Raw genomic sequence first — 22,936 nt, 5'->3', positions numbered from 1 at the left:
TTCATATTGTTCTGTATGTAGAAAACTTCCTGAAAACTTGAAAATCATGTGAGAGTCTTCTGTGTGTATGTTTCTTGAAGCCTAGCATAGCTTTCTTCTTATTCTATGATGGTATATGAATATCAGAGTAATACATGGGATGATTTCATAGTTGTTAATCCCCAAACTTGACCTGTTTGTGGTCATTCCATTCACTGGAATGGCTCATTGACCTCATCAGCAACATAATATTTGTCATGAAAGTGGGGTCAATTATTCATTGCTTCTTGAACATCAATATACTGTTTCAGACTGAAGTTAAAAGCTCATCCTTAAAAGAATATAAAAATCGGATGATTCACATAGAACAGTCATGTGTATTACATTAGAAACTCCTGGTCATATAGGATGAGACTAAATGAAAGGATCTCTAGGATATTGAAACAAGAGCTTTATCTTGTGTGATTGTGGCTCTTAATGCACTCCGTTATTCCTCTTCTGTTTAGTTTCCTTCTGGTTAATCTCATATTGTTACTGTATCTGACTTGTGACCTGGTATATTGTATGTATGTTTATTTGATTACTTAAAATAGGAAAGAGAAGTGGGGAAACAATATGATTGGGAGAGGTGTTGGGGGAGGAAAATGGGGACAAAACCATGAGAGGTGGTATCAATGTGTGAGAAGTAAGACACCTACTATCTGTGAATATAACTGTAATCCCTCTATACATTACAATAAACAAAAAGACACTTGTCAAAAATGAATACTTTGCTTCTCAAGTGTAGTCTTAAGATAGCTATCAAACATTTGGAGCCTAGTACTTTACCACTTCAGAAAAAAATTACTGCTATTTTCTATATGAAATTACTGAGCTATGAAATTATGAGTATATAATGAATTAAGGATGATTTCATGAGTGAAAAAGAATACTAATCGCTGGCAACACTTTGAGTTCCTAATTCCATGTGTTCATTGACAGGTTGTCCATGATATTGATACAAATAGAGCAATCTTTTTGGTGCCCAACTGTCCGGACTTATGTGGTGATATAAAAGTAAAATTTTCTTCTTCGGTGAGTCCTCAAGTATCCTGCATGATTGTATGCTCTTTTGTTTGGTCTGGGTTTGCAATTTCCTTTGCTGCAGTTCCCTAAAATATAAAGGACAGATAAAAATGCATGTCTCGGGAAGGGGAGGAAAACACAAAACAAAGTCATCAGAATTTCTTGTATATATTTAAAATATTTCTGATCACTTTCTTCTGAATTGTAAGCAATTGATATCTGTTACTTATCAAATGAGAAAAGTATGAAAGCAAAGATGCTAAAAAGAAACCGACATTGTTGACTTTCCATAAGAGTAATTACAGTTATGTTGTCTATCTTTTAAACACGTCATGATCAGTGTGTCTACCAAATGTGAGGGAGATTTTACTTTCCTGTCCATAATTATCTATTGACTTGCTATCATTAGTATGACTGTGTAATTTTAATGGATCAGCCATACATGTCATGTCTGAGTGTCAAATATGACTATAATGATTTTCTATGAAATCATCTATTCCTACTCTCAGTAAGAACTTCCATGTGTTCTGTATGCCCTCCTTCATTACCTGCTTGCTCACTGCTGAGCAGTCTTAGGTACTGAGATGTGAATGTGAATGTTGAAGCAAGTGACCACCTGGGAAGTCTCTCCATTTCAATGTTTCCCCTTGGATAACAGAACCACTGTGAATTCTTGCTTAGCTAGTGTCTCTAAACAAACACTGTGGTTTTTTTCCCTGGTGCAGGGGGTCTTGATGAGAGCTAGTTTTGTGATTATTAAGGGTTAAGATGGGATGGCATGCTTGTGAAAAATGAGGAAATTATTGATTACTGGTTTGTTTTGTTTTTGGCCATACTTTGGTTTGGATTTTTGCTTGGTTTACTTGCTTGGCTAAACATCTATCACTCGAGTCATGCCTCCAGGCCTGTCTGTTTGCTGGTTAACGTGGAAACAATATTTTACTTTTTGCCATGGCTGACTTTGATCCTCCAGATCTCAGCTTCTTGTGTAGCTAGCCATCACCAATATTGATGCCTAATTATTCAAACTAGCTGTCAGTTATGGAAATAGATGTGAGTTCTATGTCTTTGGGCTGACTCTCAAGGACTCTGTCTCTGGACAGGACCATACATTCCAGCTTTGTTGTGATGGAGCTCCAGGTGAAATGGCTGTGGATGCTGTACAGTGTGTCTTTCACAGGATGATTGTTTACCCTGGTGGGGAGTGGCTTCATGTCTAATTGTCCCACTGGTGACCATGGATCCTCTTCACAGGAAACTTGTTTGTACTGACACATGACCTATAGTTGCTGTCTGACTTTCTACCAAATTAATCACTCTAGGAAAACCCTGAATAGAGCAGGTTGTATATGCTTATTACATAAGTCACCAACAAAGCATGAAAACACAACACAGTGAATAAGAGAAGCAGTTTATGACAGAGAAGGGAAAGGCACCACATCTTGCAGGGCCAGTGGATGGAGGGGAGCCATCCAGGGGAAACTGATACCTGACCAGTGGAGGGACACAAGGCAACGTTACAAGCAAATAACATTCTCTGGGGGGCCAGGTGTGACCTTAGCAGGTTTTCCATGGGAGGTTTCATTGTGACCCAAGGTGCTGTAACACAAGTAGTCACTGTGACATATCTTCAGAGGGCCCTGGTAGTATGAAGTCACTAGGTCAAGTGCATTGTATCTGCTGTCACATAGACAGGTGATCACTAGAAAATGGGTGCATGAGACAGGTGTCTAGCTCATTCCCACTGAGGAACTGAGAGGTAGCAGAGACTGGAAACTGTTGGGGGTGGCTGTGCCCTGCTTCTGGTATTCCAGCCTAACAGAGTCAAAATGAAAGCAGAGCAAACAGAAAGGATGAAGAATTCACCACAGTATGTTTGGTGTGTGTGTGTGTGTGTGTGTGTGTGTGTGTGTGTGTGTGTGTGTATGTCTAAACATAGGTCTTTAGTTGATTCTTTAGTGGTGTTCTAATCAGATTGAGAGATCATTGTCTATATTTATCATATAAAAACATCCCTGAAGTTGAATTGGCGCCAAATGGTCATTCTATGTTTAACTTATTGAGAAACCCACAGACGCTTTTCTACCATTGCTTTCCCATTTGGCATTTGTGTCAGAAAGGTCTGAGGACTCCAGTGGTCTGTGGTTTTGCTGAATTTTGTTGGTGATCCTAGTGGGTGAGACAGTAGAAGTCCAGCTCTGCTCTGCATGTGCTTGCCACCTTTGGGGTATACTCTCTGACTAACTGAAGTATATGCTCAAACCCTTGGTGTTTGTTGCATCTGCTTTTGTTTTTCAGACATTAGTTTTTGAATTAAAAATATTGTGAATACAAGATCCCATCCAGATACAAAATATGCCTATGTTTCCCTCTATTTTGGTGCTACATTTTTTCACCCTGATTATGTCTTTTAATGAAATCCAACTGAACACTTGTTTTCTATTTCATTGTAGTAATTTTGATCCTTTATATTTTTAATGAAAAAGTATTCTCTTCAAGCCTCTGAGTACATTGTATTAGATAGGATGTTGCAATTGATGTACACAAAAAGGCAGAAGGAAGGAACGTCAACCCCAATGCAATTATTAGTTTTTGGTATCCATTTTATTATACAAATCACCTCTTTCTTTAATCATGTGTTTTTAGAAGCTTCCAAACTATTATGATGACTGTGCATTCTTCATGTGGTTCCATACATCTCTCATAGAGAAGAACAGGTAAGGACAGATTGTAAGACAGATTGGCAATTCCTTTGCCTACTATACTAAGCTCATTTTCTACAAAAATAAAGAATTGCTTAAGCAAACATTTCCTATCCCCTACCACAAGGCAATGTGTCAGTGAAGAGGCAATTACCCAGATCATAGTAATGATCAAGTTCTCTCACGACGTGTACATCTACCCGGTTCCTGGAATATAGAAAGGTCTAGGTGGATGTCACTTTATTGGATCATGATTGGTGGGATTCGTCTAGGGAGGCTTTAGCTGGCTTTCTTCTGCTGTAGGCACATTTCCATGTAGGACAGAAGTTTTAAGGCCTGAGAAGTATTAGCAATTTCAAAAGCATTGTTTGGTTAACCTCCCCTTTGAAAAGGTTTCCTCATGACTGAATGATGTATTATTGCTAAGAACCTACTACTTTATCTAGAAACTCATTCCTGAACCTACAAAGACTCAGTTTTCAGGAGTATTGACCTGTGGTGGTAAAAAGAAAAACACTTTCTAGATCATCCATATCAAGGTAGAAATGACTGTTGCCATGTCCTCATAAAACTGTGAGGATAGATATGAAGACCTTGGAGCTGGGGGAGGTGGCTCAGGTCTATTATCGTAGCTACTCAAGAGCCTGATCTGAAGATTAAGGCTCAAAGCCACCCTGGGCACTAAAGGACCTGAGACTCTTATCTCCAATTAACCTCTAGAAAAGGGAAATAGGGGTTGAGTTAAGGGTAGGGTGTTATTCTTGGGTTGTAGAGCTCAGGGACAACACTCAGGCCCCATGACCCACCAAGAGGGAGAGAGAGAGAGAGAGAGAGAGAGAGAGAGAGAGAGAGAGAGAGAGAGAGAGAGAGAGAGAGAGAGAGAGGAGGGGGGGAGAATGAAGACCTTAGGCCATGAGTTTGTCCTAGTGGTAGAGTGCTTGTCTAACATGCACAAAGACCCAGGTTTGATTCCTCGGTACCACATACATAGAAAAAGCCAGAAGTGGTGCTGGATAGTATTGGTTACATCCAGTGCCAGACTTCTCTTGAAATCTGAACTGGGCCTGATAATACCTCAAATCTATTAAGACAGCAGCAAGAAAGCCTCATTTCTACAGATTTATAACTCACATACAATTTGATTTTGGAAAGAGTAAACTCTACATTTAAAGGAAAAATTCTATCCATTTTCCTATGTGTCCAGCTGTCTCTTGAGCAAAGTCCTCGACAAAGGCAGGGTGTTTACTTGTTGCTTCTTGTCAAACTGGTTCTTGCTAAAGGATAGCTTTGTCCTTTCCACCACCATCATCTCATTGGAGATTATAAGAACATTGGATCCTCCTTTTTGTAGTCATTTCTGGAAAATTGGTATCATTTTTTCCTTGCTTGATAAATCTTTTTTACACTGATGAGATTGTGGCTTAGACAAAAACATCATTTCACCGATTCAGGGCGATATAGCTGGGCACTGGTGGCTCAGTGACCTGTCATTCTAGCTACACAGGAGGCTGAGATCTGAGGAACACAGTTTGAAGCTAGCCTGGGCAGGGATGTCTATGTCACACTTATCTCCAACGAGTCCTTGAAAAATCAGAAATGCAACTGGAGCTCAAGTAAGAGAGGGTCAGCTTGAGCAGAGAAAGTTTATTGAGAACTCAAGGTCGTGAGTAGAAACCCCACTACTGACATTAACGAAAACAAAGACAAATACAAAAAAAAACCCCAGAACACTATTTAATTACGAGGTTTCATTATACACCCAATTATGTCTTGGTAATTATTGTGACAGTCCTGGGGCTTGAACTCATGGCTTCTGCACTGTTCTTTGGCCTTCTCAAGGCTAGAGTCCTACCACTTGATCCACAGCACCACTGTCAGCTTTTCCTATGTATGTAGTACTGAGTCATTGAACCTGGGTCTTCATGCATGCTAGGCAAGCACTCTTACACTAGGCCAAACTCCCAGCCCCTTGGTAACTTTTGTCAATTATAAACACTTAGAATATATGTTTGTTTGTTTATTTGAAGTAGGGAAAGGGGGGAAACATGATTGGAAGGGGGTGGGTGGAGGGAAACAGGGAGAAACACATGAGAAGGTGTATTAATGTGTGAGAAGACCTGCACCTCCTACTACCTGACAAATGAAATTTAAAAAGTTTTACAAAACACTTAGATAATATGCTCAATGTGGGTGTCAGTAATTCTCTAACAGGCACGTTGTGACTGATCAATTTGTTTCTGAAGATTAAGGTCTTTTATGTCATTCCAAAGAGGCAGAATGGGCTAAGTAGTGAAGACAAGTAGGACTTAAATCCTGGTTGCAGCCAGCAAGTCTCTTTGTAAACAAGGGTGTGCTATTGGATGACTATTCTGTTTTGGTTTTATTGTTCTTTTTTTAATGTCGGGAGAATCTAAAGATGGATTACAGTTATATTCGTCAGGTAGTAGGTGCATTACTTCTCACATAATTGTACCCCTTCTCATGCTTTTGTCTCCTCCTCCACCTCCCAGTCCTCTCTTTTCCCCCCTTCCCTTCCCTGTTTCAAATAAACAAATAAATGTGTATACAATATACCAGGTAGCAAGTCACAGACAGTAACAACATAAGAAAAACCATAAGGGCAAAAAAACGAGAAGAGAAATAACATAGTACAGTAAGAACTACAATCACATACTGTAAGCCCTAAAAGAAAATGTAATGACTTTTTTTCCTGTCCTTAGACTTTATTTAACACGAGCTGACCTGGACAATCCACATAAAGAAAAGACATGGAACATATATCGTCCAGACTTTGCTGTAGATATATTCTTTGAAGAAGTCTTTCAGTGACAAACACACTATATTCTGTATGTTTATTAAATAAATTATATATTGGTAATAGTAACCTCTCTTCAGAGTGTGTATGTTTCTATGAACTCATCAATGCATGTATACATATGTACATACATCATAATCTTGAATTGGCTAGTTTATGAATTTACCAATTGTATGTCTCCACAACTACTGGCCTTCTTCTCTCAACTCATTTTCTTTCTTCCCTGTGTATCCATTTTTCAGAATTGCTACAAAAAAGCCAGGAGTGGTGGCTCACTCCTGTAATCCTAGCTACACAAGAGGACGAGATCTGAGGATCTGGGTTCAAAGCCAGCCAGGGTACTAAAGACCATGAGACTCTTATCTCCAATTAACCACTAGGAAAACCGGAAGTGGCCCCTGGCTCAAGGGCCAGGGCAATAGCCTTGAGCTGAAGAGCAAAGGGATAGTGCCCAGGCCCAGAGTTCAAACCCCATGACCAGCAGAAAAATAAAAAAGTACTGCTAGAAAAATATGCATATAATTTACATCATTCTACCTCTAATAGTCTATAGTGAAAATAATTTATTTCCAATACACTATGTTACAAGCTCTTTACATTTTAAAATGAGTTTTCAGGTAAGATAGGTATTTAGAACTACTTATGTTCCAGCAGTAACCCTCTTGGGAATTTATCCAAAAGACTGAAAGTCAGTATACAATAAATATATATATATATATATATACCTCCATGTTCATTGATGCACTAATTACTATACAACCATGTTAAGGAAACAGCTCAGATGCCCTACATCAGATTGATCCAGAGAGAGAGGAAGAGTGAGGAATTTTATATCAAAATGGACCTAGGTAACTTGAGAAATGGAAAAGATTGGGAGAAATTGGGAAAAATGATTGAAGGCGTGGCATGGATCAACATGCATTGCACTCAGAAAGTGACATGTTCGATTGAAACCAATAATTAAATATAATGTACTAATTAAATGTAATGCAGAAAAGATTTTCCAAAGATGTTTCAACTGGGAGATAATGCCTCATGCCTGTAATCCTAGCTACTCAGAAGGCTAAGATTTGAGGATCACAGTTCAAAGACTGCCTGGTCAGGAATGTATGTGATTCAGATGTCCAGTTAATCACTTCCCCAAAAAAGTAAGAAGTGGATTAAGTGGTAGAACACTACACTAGAGCCAAAAAGCTCATGACAGTGCCCTGGCCCTGAGTTCAAGCACATAATGGGCACATACCCAGGTACATTCCCACATGTATGGGCTCTCCCCCTCTCTCTCCCTCCCTCTCTCTCTCTCTCTCTGTCTCCTTCTCTCTCTCTCTCTTTCTCTCTCTCTCCCTCTCTTTCTCTCTCTTTTGCTCTCTCTCTCTCTCACACACACACATACATATATATGCACACGTGCACACACAAATTTTAAAAAGGAAAATAGACTTTTCAATATCATAGAAGAGCAAAGTTATTAGTATACTTCGGTAGCTACTTTAGAGAGTTATTCATGATAATTCTAAAAATAATAACATTTATGGAGCCCAATCATAATAAATCCACTGCCTAGAAGCTCTTCAATAGTAAATTCATTTAGTCCTCATAATTCAAGTGCTATCATTACTTCGATTTTCCTGGGAATTAGAAGTTTGGACAATTAGATATATCAAAAAATTAGTAAAGTAACAAATTCAGGATTTACACCCAACATAGTAATCTAATACCTTGGATAGCATGCCAGTAAGGGAATAGCTTTCTCTATTTTTTCTTATTCACTTGGTACCATAATGATGGACAGCTGTGGAGCAAAAACCAAGAGAATCAAAAAGGCCAATCAGAAATGATATTATTGAATTTTTCACATAAATTTCCACTAGAAATGTCTTCCTCCATTTCTGCTAAGTATCTTAAGAAATTGTGTGTGTACGTGTGTGTGTGTGTGTGTGTGTGTGTGTTTAAATTTATCTTCCGTTGCTAACTGCAGAAAGGAACTTAAATGACATAATTAAATACAAAACATATTTTATTTCTAAATTGTTGTCATGGACTACAGTATAAAATTAAAATTGTGGGCTGGGAAGGTGGCTTAATTGTAGAGTGCTTGCCTAGCATGTAAAGCCCTGGGTTGGAATTCCCAGTATCACACATACATGCAAAAAGCTGGGAAGTTGCAGAGAGCTAACCTTGAGTAAAAAGAAGCTCAGAGACAGTGCTCAGGCACTAAGTTCAAGCCCCAGGACTGGCAAAAAAAACATTATTTATTTATTTATTCATTGATTTACTTTTGTCTTCCTGCCTCAGGTTTATTGGTAGAATTGACACAGGCCACATCCCACCCTCTAGATGGCAGCCAGGGAGCCACAGCAGTTCACCTGTCATCACACTGGCAGACCAAGTTCTTCTCTGTGGGGCCTTCACAGAGCCCTCCAGCTTAGAGGCTGGAGTCAGCGCACCCTTAGGAGGCTATGGCCTGAGCACCCTTAGGAGCTGGGGCCTGGGCCTTAGCTGGCATTGCAGCTGGAGTCTGGGCCTTGGATTGTGCCCTAGCCAAGGCCTGGGCCCTGGCCTTGGGCCAGGTGAGCCTAAGACATTTGGAAATGTAGGAATGGATGTGATTCCCAAGTTTGGGGTGGGCGATGTAGGCAAGTTGCTGGAGCTTGCTGGTAGCCTGCTGTGGAACTTGTGTTTGTTGCTTTGAGCTTCTCAGGGTCTGATGGCCTTGGGCCACGTTCTCATGGCCTTGGCATCGTTGGCCTTCATCTTCTTAAAGCCCTTCTTGTTGTCCTTCTTAGCAACACGCATGTTCCTCAGGAACTTGGGGTCCTCCCCTTCAGAGATGTGTATCTTTGTGATCTGGGTGTCCTGACGCCATTTCTGTGCCATTTCCTGGACTGTTGTGTGTAGTGTGGTTCTTGGACTTGGCCATGTCTATCTGAACCACAAACCCACCAGAGCTGATGCACCTGGACTCAGGAGGGAAAATTTGTTGTTTAAAATTAAATTTTGTACAAGTTTCTCGTTAGGTGAAAAGACAACAATAGTAATTTATACAGCAGCCCAAAGAACTGAGCTGAGGGACACAAGAATATATCATGATTCCTGGCCACTGCTCAGTGGGCTCAGCTATGAAGACCACAGTGGATAGCCAGCCCGGAGAGACGACCCTGAGAGCCTGACTGCCAATAAACCATGAAAGGGCGATAGGAAAGCTGTGACTCACGTCGTACAGCACCAGCATTGAGCAAAAACAGCTAAAGGAAAATACATTCATCCAGTACCAGCACAAACACACACAAAAACTTAAAATTTAAAATATACCTAGAACTAAACCAGGGTGGTGGTTAATAGCCTGTGATCTGGAACTAGACTGCCATGTTTGATCTCAGTCTTCCCTGCTGGCCTCTCTCACTCAAATTCACTGGGCCCCTAATTCTCCTATAAACAGTTGACAGTAACAGATCCTATTCCATTTGCAAGGCCCTTGAAACTGTTGGCTCAAGCAAGTGCTCGTTATGTTAGCTGCTGTTCCTATTTGCACAGTATACTTAGACACAAGTGAAGCTATTAGATAGCAAGATACTCTAGGTTTATGGCTACTGTCTAGACTGTAGACCAAACCTAAGTTAATTCTGTTGAAAATTGAATTGTTTATTCTGAAGATACGGTCCAGATTTCAGGGTCTCCTCCAAGGAGCTGAATCCAATGTAAGAGCACAAGAGTCCTTATTGCAAGCTCAAGCCTGGACTCAAGACCGACACTGACACAGCAGGTCTGAATTGAGAGGCCTGACTTCCTGTTGTACACGGTTTCTATAGGGTTAGCTCACAGGGTTGATGTATTATTAATTGATTGGCTAGTGCTAGGGGATATGTGCCGAGCTGCAGGGCAGCTGAAGGGCAGCTGGCCAGGGTATCTCAATGGTTATTACAGGATGTTTCGATGGTTATTTTATCCTGGGGCCTCAAATCACTGGGAGTAGGCTGTAATTTATGACTTTCTTTGAAACTGCTATCTCTGCTGGTTTAGAGTTAGTTCAGAGTGACCTTTCGGTGGGGCCTGCTAAAAAATACCTTTTTGCTGAAGTTCATACAACTTCAATATTAACTTAGGCTTCCCAGTGGTACACTGACACAGCTTCTGCTTAGCAAGTGCTGGGTCTTAGGTTTGATCCCCAGCACCAGGCACACATACACACACAAATACTTCTTGGAAATGTCCTTTTCAGACAATCTTCCCATAAGTATCACGTTTAGACTCCTACTGGCCTTTGGTAAAGTCATGATTGGCATTTACTAACATCTGACCAAATCTGAGCCCCAGTACCTGACACCTATAATCCTGGCTACTTAGTATGTGGAGCTGAGAGGATCGAGGTTCAAAGCCAATCAAGGCAGGGAAATCCATCAAACTTTTTCTGCAGTAAACCACATAAAAAAAATCAAAAGTAGACCTGTGCTTAAGTGATAGAGCAGCAGCCTTGCACAAAATAGCTAAGCAACAGCACACAATCCGTGAGTTCAAACCCAGTATCATCACACACACACACACACACACACACACACACACACACACACACACGTACTCTCGCACACAGGCACCACAAACCACCAGTTTATTCACACAATATTGCATAGAATGCATGCAATTGATAGAATAAGATTTGATTCATGTGCTAATTCCAAGAACTAGACATACTTTGATTACTGTGCTGTTAACACAGTTTTCTTATGTTACTTGTCTCCCATGGTCTTGCCTGTCTGGCCAGCTGCAAAGAGCCAAAGTTGGCAGTTGGAATGGGAGCTCCTGTCACAGGTATTGGGGTTGGAGAGAGGCCAAAGTCAGAGGAGCTGGATAGCAGGAGGACTAGTGGTAGGCAATTATAGTAGTGAGGAGTGTTGTGCTTTATTTAATTTTTGTTATGTTTTGGGGTGTGTGTGTGTGTGTGTGTGTGTGTGTGTGTGTGTGTGTGTGTGTGTTTGTATTTGCCTGTGAGACTGTCCTGGGACTTGAACTCAGGCGCGGGCATTAAACTTATACTTTTTTGGTTCAAGTTTTGTTCTTTGTGCCTAGAGCCACAAATCCACTTGTAGATTTTTGGTTGTTTCTTGGAGATAAGAGTCTCACTGACTCAGTACCAGCTTTCAATCACAGTCCTCATATCTCAGCCTCCTGAGTAGCTAGGATTAGTGACAAGAGACACAACGACCTGGCTGTCTGAAGTTTTAACAAGGACTACCTCGTGTAGTTTTCCTCAGAAAGACTACAATGTGGCAACGGGGAAATCCATATTGGACATTTGGAAACTGAGGCTCAGAGGAGGGAAGTTCCAACCCAGGGGGCACTGCCACGTAGGCACTCACAACTTTGCTTCTCTGAAGTCCTGTCTCTGTGGCTTGCTGACCAGGCTCTTGATTGAGCTATGGGTTTCTGTTGCTGCACACCCTCTTGTGGGGTGTCCCCTGAACACTGAGGACACTGGGGTGGGATCATCCTCTGGGATGTTCCTCATGAGCCCCACTGTGTGTGCAACGTCAGCCAAGGCCACCACCTTCTTCATGCCAGAAGTACCTACTCGACGTGCAGTAGCCAAAATGTACTGTCTAGAAGCCCCCTCCTTCTGCAGTCAGGGCAGTCCACTGCCCTGGCATTGGGTGAACACCACACATTAGCCTACCTTCCTGGGGTGGCCACACAACAGCCCATGGGAGAAAGAGGTGCTCTCCCTTCTGCTCATCCATGCTACACTGACAATATTTGCTCTCCCACGTGCCAGGGATCAATAATCCTAACTACACAGGGGGCTGAGATCTGAGGATTGTGGTTGGAAGCTGATTCAGGTAGAAACACCAGTCCACGAGACTTATATGTAATCAACCACAAAAAACCACATGTAGAACTGTGGCAAGTACTAAAGCACACTCCCTTTGAAAGATAAAGCAAAAGAACAATGCCAAAGGCCTGAGTTCAAGCCTCAGTATTAGCAAAATCATAAATAGGGAGAGAGCAAGACAAGTACTATGTGTCTTGCCTATAATCCTAGCTACTTTTGCAACTTAACACCTTTGTATCCCAGCTTTATAAAAGCAATAAAAATTTTTATAAATGCTCTCTAAAAGGATGATGGAGAGGAGGGTAGTGACAGGAGGCAGAGGTCAGCTGTGTGTGGGTCTGGCAGATCCCTGTGCGGTGCTCAGATGCTGTGTTTTCTTTGCCCAAAGTAGAGGGGGACCCCCTTAGCATAGGGCAAAATGCTAGGTATTGAAGGTCTGTCTTTGGAAGATTCTAGAGACACTGCAGGGAGCATGTGTGTGATTCTTGGGACTGGATGTGGTGGCTGCTGTCCCTCTCTGTTCCAGAGCCTGTGGGCCAATAACTGTCCTAGCCTCCATGTGGTCTCAGTTGTCCCCAGTGCCACTCAGTCACAAACTCTAAATCCAAGTGAACAGGGAACAGATTTACTAGATCCAAAGCAGATCTTGGTATGTAAGATGCAACCTTGTAGATGTTTTTGCCAGGCTTTGTGAATTCACTGAATGGCCTCCTATCTGGATCTGAACTCTTCTGTGCTGCATTCTTTCACAATCACCTTTGGGCACCAGGAGGAAATAAAGACTCCCTAAGAAGCATCCTGTGTGGAAACAACAGCCTTAAGATGCGTCTTAGCAGCTGAAAACCTATGGCCCAAATTTCAGGAGATAATTTGGTCCCTGTTTTGTTCCTGTAATCAAGTGATAACAACTTCTCTGGAATTCTTCTAGGGACAATGTCTGAGCTCACTAGTGGTCAACCAGGCCACCGTGGGATTTGGGACTATTTTTTGTATGCAAGCTCTTCTCACTGCCTTCCCCTAAGCCTCCCTATTTAACCTAAAATCCATATCTGTACCTCTGAAGACAGCTGAAGAAGTAGTGCTATCTTCCTAAGCCTGCTATAAACTAAATATCCTTTACCCACACTTCACCATATCACTTTATTTGGCTTCTCTAGGAGAGTGGCTGGACCTATTGTGCGTAGGGCTCCTTGATTTGATGGCTGGAGTCTAAAGTCCCAGGTTCAGTTACAATAATGGTGCAGACAGTTTCAGACTGGGTTTCTGATTTCAAACCTGGGCCCATATGGTTCTTCCTTTCATTAATCCAGAAGATAACAAGGGGGGGCCGGGAGTTTGGCCTAGTGGTTAAAGTGCTTGCCTTGCATGCATGAAGACCCGGGTTCGATTCTTTGGTACCACATACATTTAAAAAAGCCAGAAATGGTGCTGAGGCTCAAGTGGTAGAGCTCTAGCCTTGAGAAAGGCCAAGGACAGTGCTCAGGCCCTGAGCTCAAGCCCAGGACTGGCAAAAAAAAAAAAGAAGATAACAAGGACTTTCAATTAGTCCAGCACAAGGTGGCTCACGCCTGTAATTTAGCTACACAGGAAGCTGAGATGTGAGAATCAAGGTCCAGAGCCAGCCTGGGCAATCAAATCCAAGAGAACCTTATCTCCAGTCTTCCAGGAAAAAAGACAGAAGTGGAGCTTTGGCTTATCAGTTTTCTGCTTCAAGTAGAAATAGTTAAGGGAGAGCATAAGGCTTTGCTTAAAACCCTAGTACGAACACACACAGTCATGAACATATGCACATATGGAGGCACACACACACACACACACACACACACACAGACATACACACACACATACCACACACAAAGATTTCATGAAAAATAATAGCAAACTGATCACCAGGAAAAAGAGACAAGAGGCTGGTTTTTTTCCTTTCCTCTTTCTCTCTTTTTTTCTTGTATGTCAGCATGCTTGACCTCAAGGCCTGGGCCCTCTGTCTAAGCTTTTCATTCAAGGCAGGCATCCCACCACTTTGAGTCATAATGCTACTTCCAATTTTCCAGTGTTTAATTGGATGTTAGAAACTGAAAGGCTTTCCAGCTTGAGCAGACTTGGAACTGCAGTCCTCAGTCTCCTGTGCAGCTGAGATAACAGGCGTGAAATACTGGCCTCTCACATTTTTAATTCCCCTTTCTTTTCCTCCGGTGTTCTCATTCTATATCCTTGGAAGAATGGGGGGAGGAATGGTGGGAGAAATGCAGCAGTGGTATTCTCTGGATATTATATTGAAAATAATCTCTAAAACTTGTAGGTGGGAGCTGGGCACCAGTGGTTCTAAACTATAATCCTGGCTTCTCAGGAGGCTGAGATCTGAGGATCAGGATTCAAAGCCATCACTGGCAAGAAAGTCTGTGAACTCTTATCTCCAATAACAACACAGGAAAAGTTGGAAGTGATGCTGTGGCTCAAGTGTAGAATACTAGCCTTGATCACAGAGAGTCTCAGGGACAAAGCTCAGACCCTGACTGGCAAAAACCAAAAACTTGTGGGTGGGGATAGAGGAAAAAACTGGGAGATAGTGAGGAAATGGATGCCACTGTTTCAACATCAATATACACATGACCTGACTGTTGACATAATCCCTCTGCATATCATCTTTCTGTAATCAGTAAGAAAAATGAAAGAAAGTAAATTGAATTTAAAAAATTTATAGCTGTTCAATTGCCTATAACGTGTAGCTTTATGACTTCTCTGCATTCCCTCCCCCATCACCCAGCTTCCTTCAGTAGAAGTGGGTTTTCTTTTCCCTTCCCCCTCCAGAGCTTTAAAATCTGCCAGAATCCTTGGGCCCCATTGTTTCTAGTCCAAGTCTCTGTCTCCTGAGAGTCCTGGGTCTGGCTAGCTCAGAGATACCTGTGCTCACAAATGGCTCTGGGCCAGAGCACCTAGAGTTCCCTGGGCCAACCTGTTCTTGTTTATTAACCCAGGGAAGCTGTGTTTAATGTTTGCCGTTATGGTCTTGTGGTCTAGGTCTCTCCTAGGCCCTGGATTGGAGGAGGGCTCTCTGAGCACCAAGCAACAGGGCAAAGTTGGGAGCATCTGAAGCTAAGAAATAATGAGTAAGGTACCATCTTCTCAACACCATACCCTAAAGCTACTACAAGCAAACTGGACTACTAGTGGCTGAGCAGTAAAGGAAGGAACCCAGAGACAACAGTAAGGTAGATATTACAGGCAATTAAAAGGCTGTTTTGTATTCTATTTTATTTTTTGCCCAAGGCCTGGTATTTGAACTCAGGGCCTCATGTTCTCCCTTACCTATTTACACTCAAGGCTGGCACTCTACACCCTGACCCACAGCAATTTCCTGCTTTGTTTCTGGTCAATTAGATATCAGAGTCTCAGAGGCTTTTTTGCTTGGCCTGCCTCAAATTGCAATCCCAGTCTTCAGCCTACTGAGTAGCTACGACTACCGGCACGAGCAACCATCTTCTGATGATTTTCTGTTTTTGTTTCTGTTTTTTTATGGGCCTTTCTCTTGAGAAGGGGACATAATTCAACAACAGTTTATTGATTTAATATAGCTTAGCAGAATTAACCCAGTTCCTGTATTCTAGTCCTAACTTGCCTAATTCTAGCCTGCCTATCCAGTGCACATGCTGGACCCACCACTCTGACATCTCTTAGTTTCTAAGTCAAACAGGGCCTGCCAGTCAGTTGGTAGATGCAGTTCCCAGTCCTGTCATGGTGTGAGCTCTGGAGCCCCAGCAGTCCTCATCAGTCCTCTCGGCTCAAGAGTAGCTCCAGTAGAGCAAAGATCCTCAAATCACAGTCTTGGTTAAGGCCAGAAGAATTGCTGACCCTCATTTTTGGTCTTTTGCTTATATTGAGCATTGGCTATTCCTCTCTGGCCCAAACTCCTTGTTTATTTTGCTTGGTTAGGGCCCAGAAAAGTCTCTTTTCAATTAGTTGTGCCCAGGGGTGTGCTGGGTTCTTACCTTTTCTCCTATGGCAAGGTGTCTGGTTCTTAGCCATTTGCAATTACTCTATCCCATGTGCCTGGATGCTGGCCATATCCATCATTACTGCCACATGCCCTGTTCTAGTGGTTTTATCTCTTATGACCATATGCCTTTAGATACAAGTTGGTTTAACAATATACTTCTAGAAGTAGTTTAGCTATATTTCATCCCATTGTTTTTCATTCTAATCATATTCATTATATTAGTATTTTCATATCATATTCATCTAGTATTTTCATAATATCTTCATTATTCTAGTATTTTCCCATCCTATTCATTATGTTAGTATTTTCACATTATTACCCCCTGTTCTACCTTCATATCTTTATGGTCAAAACAGCCTTGAACGCAAGGCCTGGACCCTGTTCCTGAGCTTTTTCGAACAAGGCTTGTGCTGTACCACTTTCTGTCACAGCACCACTTACTGTTTTCTGATGGGTAATCGGAGAGATAAGTTTTTATTGACATAATTGCCAAGATTGACTTGGAATTCTAGTGCTCAGATCTCAGCTTTTCAAGAAGCAAGGATTGCAGGTGCATTTGCTGCCTGTTTATTAATTGTAATCTTCAGACATCCAAGCCTATACATCTGGTATTTTAGCCTTTTTTTAGGGGAAATCTAGGACTCACCTGGGGACATGAGTGAGCACATGGTGATGGCCAAAATCGGGACAGGAGTCCAAGGTGACCAGAGGGGTCCAGCCAGGGTAGGAGTCAGGCACAGACAAATTGGTCCTCTATGCAGAGGAGGTGCCATGCTTCCTGGGCCACATGTTCTGGACATCTGAGACATCACAGGAATCCAGCATGCTCCTGGCCACTGTGTGTGTGTGTGTGTGTGTGTGTGTGTGTGTGTGTGTGTGTGTGTGATTATTGGTCCTTAAACTCAGGGCCTGTGACCTAGTCTTTGGAGAAAAATTAAGAAAGATGAGGAAGGAAAGCAGGCAAGCCGGAGCTCAGGTGGTAGAGCAGTACCCTGGCTACCACCACCACCACTCCGGGGCCAGGGCCAGGGGGACCCATGTGGGGTCTGTGGCTCACATAGGACAAGGAAGGTCATAGGCCTGAGGGGCCCTGAGGAACTGAACTTTGCCTGGTCCTACCTTGTGTAGAAGGGAGCAGCGTGACAGGGAAGACAGGGCATCCTCCCAAAGCTCCCAAGCGCATCCACTACCCAGAGAGCAGAGCAAGGAGGTTTCCAGTCAAGGAACCCAAGGCCTCATCTCCCACCCTGCTCTGTGCTGAGTGGGTGTGCCCCGGAGCGTAGAATCAGTAAGGCCCAACATGTAGTTTGGAATGAACAGATAGGTCTTTCCCAATGCAGAGTAAGTTCTGTTGTTCGGCACCCCAAATCACCATACGGCAGGAATTCCCAAATTGTTCAATTGCAATGAGATATTGTGCATGGATATATGATGGTAAGAAGCAGTGCTATGGGCTGAGGCAGAGATGTGTGGTAAAGACCACCCAGCATACACAGGCCCTGGTATGCCAAAAATGGAACTATGTAACCCCTCTATACATTACCCGACAATAAGAATGAAAATAAAAATGGAACTAAAAAACCAAAGGCAAACTGTATGTTAATTTCGGCACTTACTATTTTGTTAAGTATATTTGAAGTTACTGAACATGTTCATTCATGTGTTCTTCCATCCATCCATCCCACATAACCATTCCTCCACCTATCCTTCCATGTCACTCAACCATTCATCCATCTCTCCAACATCCATCTTTCTACACATTCGTTTGTCAAAGACATGTCACAAATACATAAGAGATAATAAGAGCTACCCAGGTAGATGCAGAAAAGGGAACAATCTGTGTTATTTAACATGATAGCCACCAGACACAGATATCTGTGTCATAGTACATTTCAATTGCTTCAGATGCGATCAAATGAAAAGTTACCAGTAGCCACATTCCTAAAACCCAAAGTCACATGAGACTTCTAGGGTGTACAGTACAGAACATTTCTGCTATCACAGAAGGTCACCTAAAAACTGGACAAAATACGAACTTATTCAATTTAGACTACTGGAAATAATCTCAAAAATTATCTAATAGTTACATTACTATCGCCAGTAACCCTTCTATTAATTACAATAAAAAATAACTGTCACTAAGTCCCAAATGATGTTCTAAAGAACCATTAGTAAAATTGTATTATTATGTGATGTTTAAGGTAGTTTCCTCTAAATATCAGATTGTCATATTACAGACTCATTCAGACTGTTGAAAATCAAATGAATATTATACTTGTATGCATTTTTCAAAATGGTAATTCTCCACTTGTTCCAATCAGTTGAATTTACTGAGCTAGGGAATAGTGGGAACATGAGTGGAAATGGTGGTTGTCTTGATAATTGCATTGCTAAAATAGTAGACCTGAGTGAGAAAACTGTATTTGAAAAGTAAAAGTCTGTCATATGGTTCTGGAGGCTGCAGGGTCACAGCCCAAGACTGTGTATCCAATGAGGACAGATGCATATCCCACGTGGGTAGTGGATAGAGAGGCAGTGAGGAAGGGAAGGAACCCAACTTATATTTTTAGGAGGAACTCATTCTTAAGGTCCTTCAGCTATAGCACTGGCATTTGCTCATTCTTTAAAGGACCAGCTGCCTAGGGTAGTTTAGCAATTTATGCCTAGCATATGTGGACTCAAATGTGTTCAGAAAAGGGCTTGGCATTGAGGTAGAAATACACGAAGACACGACAGGAAACTACCTGTTATTCACACATACTGCAGGCGAGTGATAACCTTACAAAACAGAGGACATCAGAAAGGTTTTCTGTAAGCAGGGGAGAATTAATGCTCAATAAACCCTGTCCTGAAATAGCTAATAATTTATAAAACCAAGAGAAAGAGATCCGGAAGTTTGGCCTAGTGGTAGAGTGCTTGCCCGCCACGCACAAAGACCTGGGTTTGATTCATAGGTACCACATACATAGTAAAAGCCAGAAGTGGTATTGTGGCTTAAGTGGTGGAGAGACGGCCTTGAGAAAGCCATCATGTTCAAGCCCCATGACTGGCAAAACACAAAAACAAAAACAAAAAACAAAACAGCAAAGCCAAACAAAATAAACAAACACAAATCCTAAGAGTAGGAATCAATTTGTTTATAAGTGACTAAAATGTTTCAAAAATTAGAGCTAAAAGGAGCAAATTATGTAGTACTCATATAAATGATATAAATCATAGAGAAGGTTGATAAGAATTACTAATGTTACCCATGTGTTAACCTCCTGTGTCTTATCTGAGTAGTCCTAACTGTAAGTGATACATTTTCCTTTGACATTGGGGTGAACTTAATAAAAGAAAGAAATCACATGCTGATAGACCTGGATGCCAGTAGCTCATAGGTATAATCCTAGATACACAGGAGACTCAGAGGTTTAGGGTTCATAGCTACCCGAGACAGGTAAATACTTAACCAGTAAAAAGCAAGAAAGTGGAGGCTAAAGTGTAGTGATACAAAACCAGTCCTAATCAAATGCCAAGCATTTGAGCGTCAGATTCTAGCCTTACTATACACAGACACACACATACAGACGTTACCAGATTCCCCACACTACTAAGCCTAATTAGCTTTATATCATATTCATACTGTATATGCTATATGTACTGGGCTTCATTGGATTGCCTCCATTTTGATGAAGCTCAGTATTAAGTGTAAAATAAATGTATGCCATCATCAATTAAAATGAGATACCCAAATCACTACACTTCTAGTAGGAGAGATAAAATTTAAAAAGCCAAAACCACATGGGATCATCAAGGAATAGAGCAATTGGAACATCATACATCACTTTGGATGTAATGTTGGGAAAATCTGACATTTTCATAAAATTAGCATTTATGTGTTATGAGCTAGTAATGATTTTCCAGAATATTTCCCTGAGAAAATGCAAGTATTATTCTAAACCAAGACTTCTATGGAATGTGTAGCCCAGGCTCAGTGGCTCACACCTCTAATTCTAGCTACTCAGGAGGCTGGAATTGAGAGTATCTCTGTCCAGGGCCAGACCAAGCCAAGTGCTTGCAAGCCCTCATCTCAACAATAAATAGCTGGGCATGGTGACTCATGCCTGTCATCCCAGTTCTGGAAGAAGCCAAAGTAGGGGGCTAGAGGTCCAGGATGGCCTGGTATAAAGGAAGGACCTATCTGAAAAATAACCAAAGCTAGTCAGAGGTATGTTTCAACTGGTTAAAAATTAATCAACCCTAAACCCTCCCTGGCAAGCACAAGCCTCTGAGTTCACTCACTCTAAGCATACCAAAACGAAGACACAACCGTAAACAGGAAAAAGAGAGAATATCTGTAACAGTTGTAAGTTTCACAGCCCAAAAGTACAAACACACCTGATGTCAATGAATAGAATGAATGAATAAAATGTAATGAGGTACTATTCCAAAAGACAAAAACAATACAAAGGGTTCATGTAATAGTTTAAATGTATTTTTTTCAGAATGAAAGAAGTTTCATATGGAACAGTGCTTTGTGCATTGTTACATTTATATGAAGTTCTAGAAAAAGGAATAAAACTAAACTATGGTAGGAAAGAGTAAGTATAGCTCAGTTATGGTGAAGCTTATCTGTCAGCAGCTCCTAGGAGGATGAGACAGAAGGATCTGGAATTCAAGGCCAACTAGGCTATCCCTCAGACCCGGTCTCAAAAGAAAAAAGATGAAACAGAGAGTAGGGGAGGGGAAGAGGAAGGAAGGTGAACAGGAGGGAAGGAAAGAAGAAAGAGAGGTAGTGAGAGATGGAGGAAGGAAGGAAGGAAGGAAGGAAGCAAGTTAGTTGGGTATGTTGGCACATTCTTTTAATCTCAGCCCCTTTTGAGGTAGATGGATTGTGAAGAAAATGCTAATATTTACCTCATTGAGGAATTAAAAAACAAAAGTACAGAAAAAGTATTCAATCTACATGAATGAAAATAATGATACTTTCAAAACTGAATATAATTCAAAGAATGGAGAGTTGGAATGAGAGCAGAAATGGAATTAAAGTGTGCATGTCTGATGCTCAATTTATGTCTATTTTATTTTCTTTGAACAGTAGGTAGACAAATGAAATTGGGAAGAGCATTCCCAAAAGATCATCCTGAACTTCAGAAAAGTTTTCTAAGCCAGGCAGAGTGGCTCATGGCTGGAATACTAGCTAGTCAGGAGGCTGAGATCTGAGGATCTGGTTCAAAGCCAGCCTGGGCACAAAAGGACCTAAGACTCTATCTCAAATTACCTTCTAGATAAGGGGAAGTGAGGCTTGGCCCAAGGGTAGGGCAGTAGCCTTGAGCTGAAGAGCTCAGGGGCAGTGCCCAAGCCAAATTCAAGCCCCATGACCCACAATGAAAAACAAAAAGAAGAAAATAAATTTTTCTAATGAGGAAATGTTAGAATTTCTAAATTTTTGCAGAAAGCATGTATTTTAAAATCTAATATATATATATATATATATTGTTCTATCGTTCACTGAAACTTCAGTTGTATTTTGTACTTTATTTTCTACTGCTACATGTATTTAATTGCACCAGTTATTTTAAGACAGGGTTTTGGTTTTTGCCCAAGGTGTATGTGGACAATGACTCTCCTATTTCATACTCTGCCACAGATGATAGGAGCATGGCGCCACGGCTGGATTTCTCATGGACAATGCCCAGGGCCTGAGTTCAAGTCTCAGCACTGGCACACATGCACAAGTATGAGGACAATATAAATATGTGATAGGCAGTCAGTAGTGTATTGGAATTGGCTAGGTAAATCTGTGAAAGCTTTTTAGTGCTTGATAAATGTCTTACTAGGTCAACACATGGTGTTCCAATGCTAGATGTTTTGAGTCCATTTTCCACTCATGAAACAAAAACCTGAGAATGAACGTCTAAATCAAGAGAGGTTTAAGCAGGGCATTATTGGCTCTGACTTGTAATTCTAGCTGCCCAGAAGGCTGAAATCTGAGGATTGCAGTGCAAATTGAACTTGGTTTGCAAAGGGTATGAAGCTCTTATCTTCAGTTAACAAGAAGATGGAAAGAACCAAAAAGAACAGAAATCCTGGCCAAGTTTGAGAGATCAGTGCTGCAGCTTCAAGAGCTATTTCCTGGCAACCAGCTGGTTTTCACCCATCTTCTTCCAGATGGTTTACCAGAGTTCGGCTGGCTCTTGCTCCACTGACCTTCCCTCAGAGCTCAGTGAGGATGCCCCTACCAGCTGGGCTGGCAGCCTGCAGGTGGACTGCAGTCCATGCAAGCCCCGCCCCACGGCCCCACCCACCCGCGCTTAGACACGCCCCTCCTGCCCAGAGGACCATGGGAGCTGCTTGCCTAGAGTCCCTGTGGAAAGCACAGTTGGAGGCCAACGGACAGGGGCTCTTGGTAGACCTACTAAAGGAGCATCTGGAGTTTGTCGTACATTGACTTTACCTTAAAATAGTACTGCAGTTATAATTTAGATGTTTATTTGTGTATAGTTTACTTATCATTAAGAAGTTGTTCGTTTATTTCGTGGGGAGTGGGTCCTGAACTGGGGTGGGGAAAG

General features: G+C 41.7%; 2 protein-coding genes across 4 annotated transcripts in view; one reads left to right on the top strand and one right to left on the bottom strand.

Moving 5' to 3' along the window:
• The window catches only part of LOC150039419 (phosphatidylinositol 3,4,5-trisphosphate 3-phosphatase TPTE2-like), a 62,280-nt gene extending 55,656 nt beyond the window's left edge, over window positions 1-6,624 (top strand). The window contains exons 22-24 of the mRNA XM_090327834.1: window positions 961-1,053; window positions 3,691-3,761; window positions 6,467-6,624. Coding sequence (XP_090183960.1) covers window positions 961-1,053; window positions 3,691-3,761; window positions 6,467-6,575 — 273 coding nt within the window. The 3' untranslated portion in view covers window positions 6,576-6,624. The remainder of the gene's footprint in view (window positions 1-960; window positions 1,054-3,690; window positions 3,762-6,466) is intronic.
• The window catches only part of LOC150039413 (uncharacterized), a 510,688-nt gene that overhangs the window by 371,648 nt on the left and 116,104 nt on the right, over window positions 1-22,936 (bottom strand). The gene's annotated exons all lie outside the window — the stretch shown is intronic.

The sequence above is a fragment of the Megascapheus bottae genome, unplaced genomic scaffold, assembly GCF_031878675.1.
Source record: "Megascapheus bottae isolate mThoBot1 unplaced genomic scaffold, mThoBot2.hap1 HAP1_SCAFFOLD_40, whole genome shotgun sequence".
NCBI lineage: Eukaryota > Metazoa > Chordata > Mammalia > Rodentia > Geomyidae > Megascapheus > Megascapheus bottae.
Note: the sequence above shows the minus strand (reverse complement) of the source record. Positions and strands in the feature narration are given on the sequence as shown.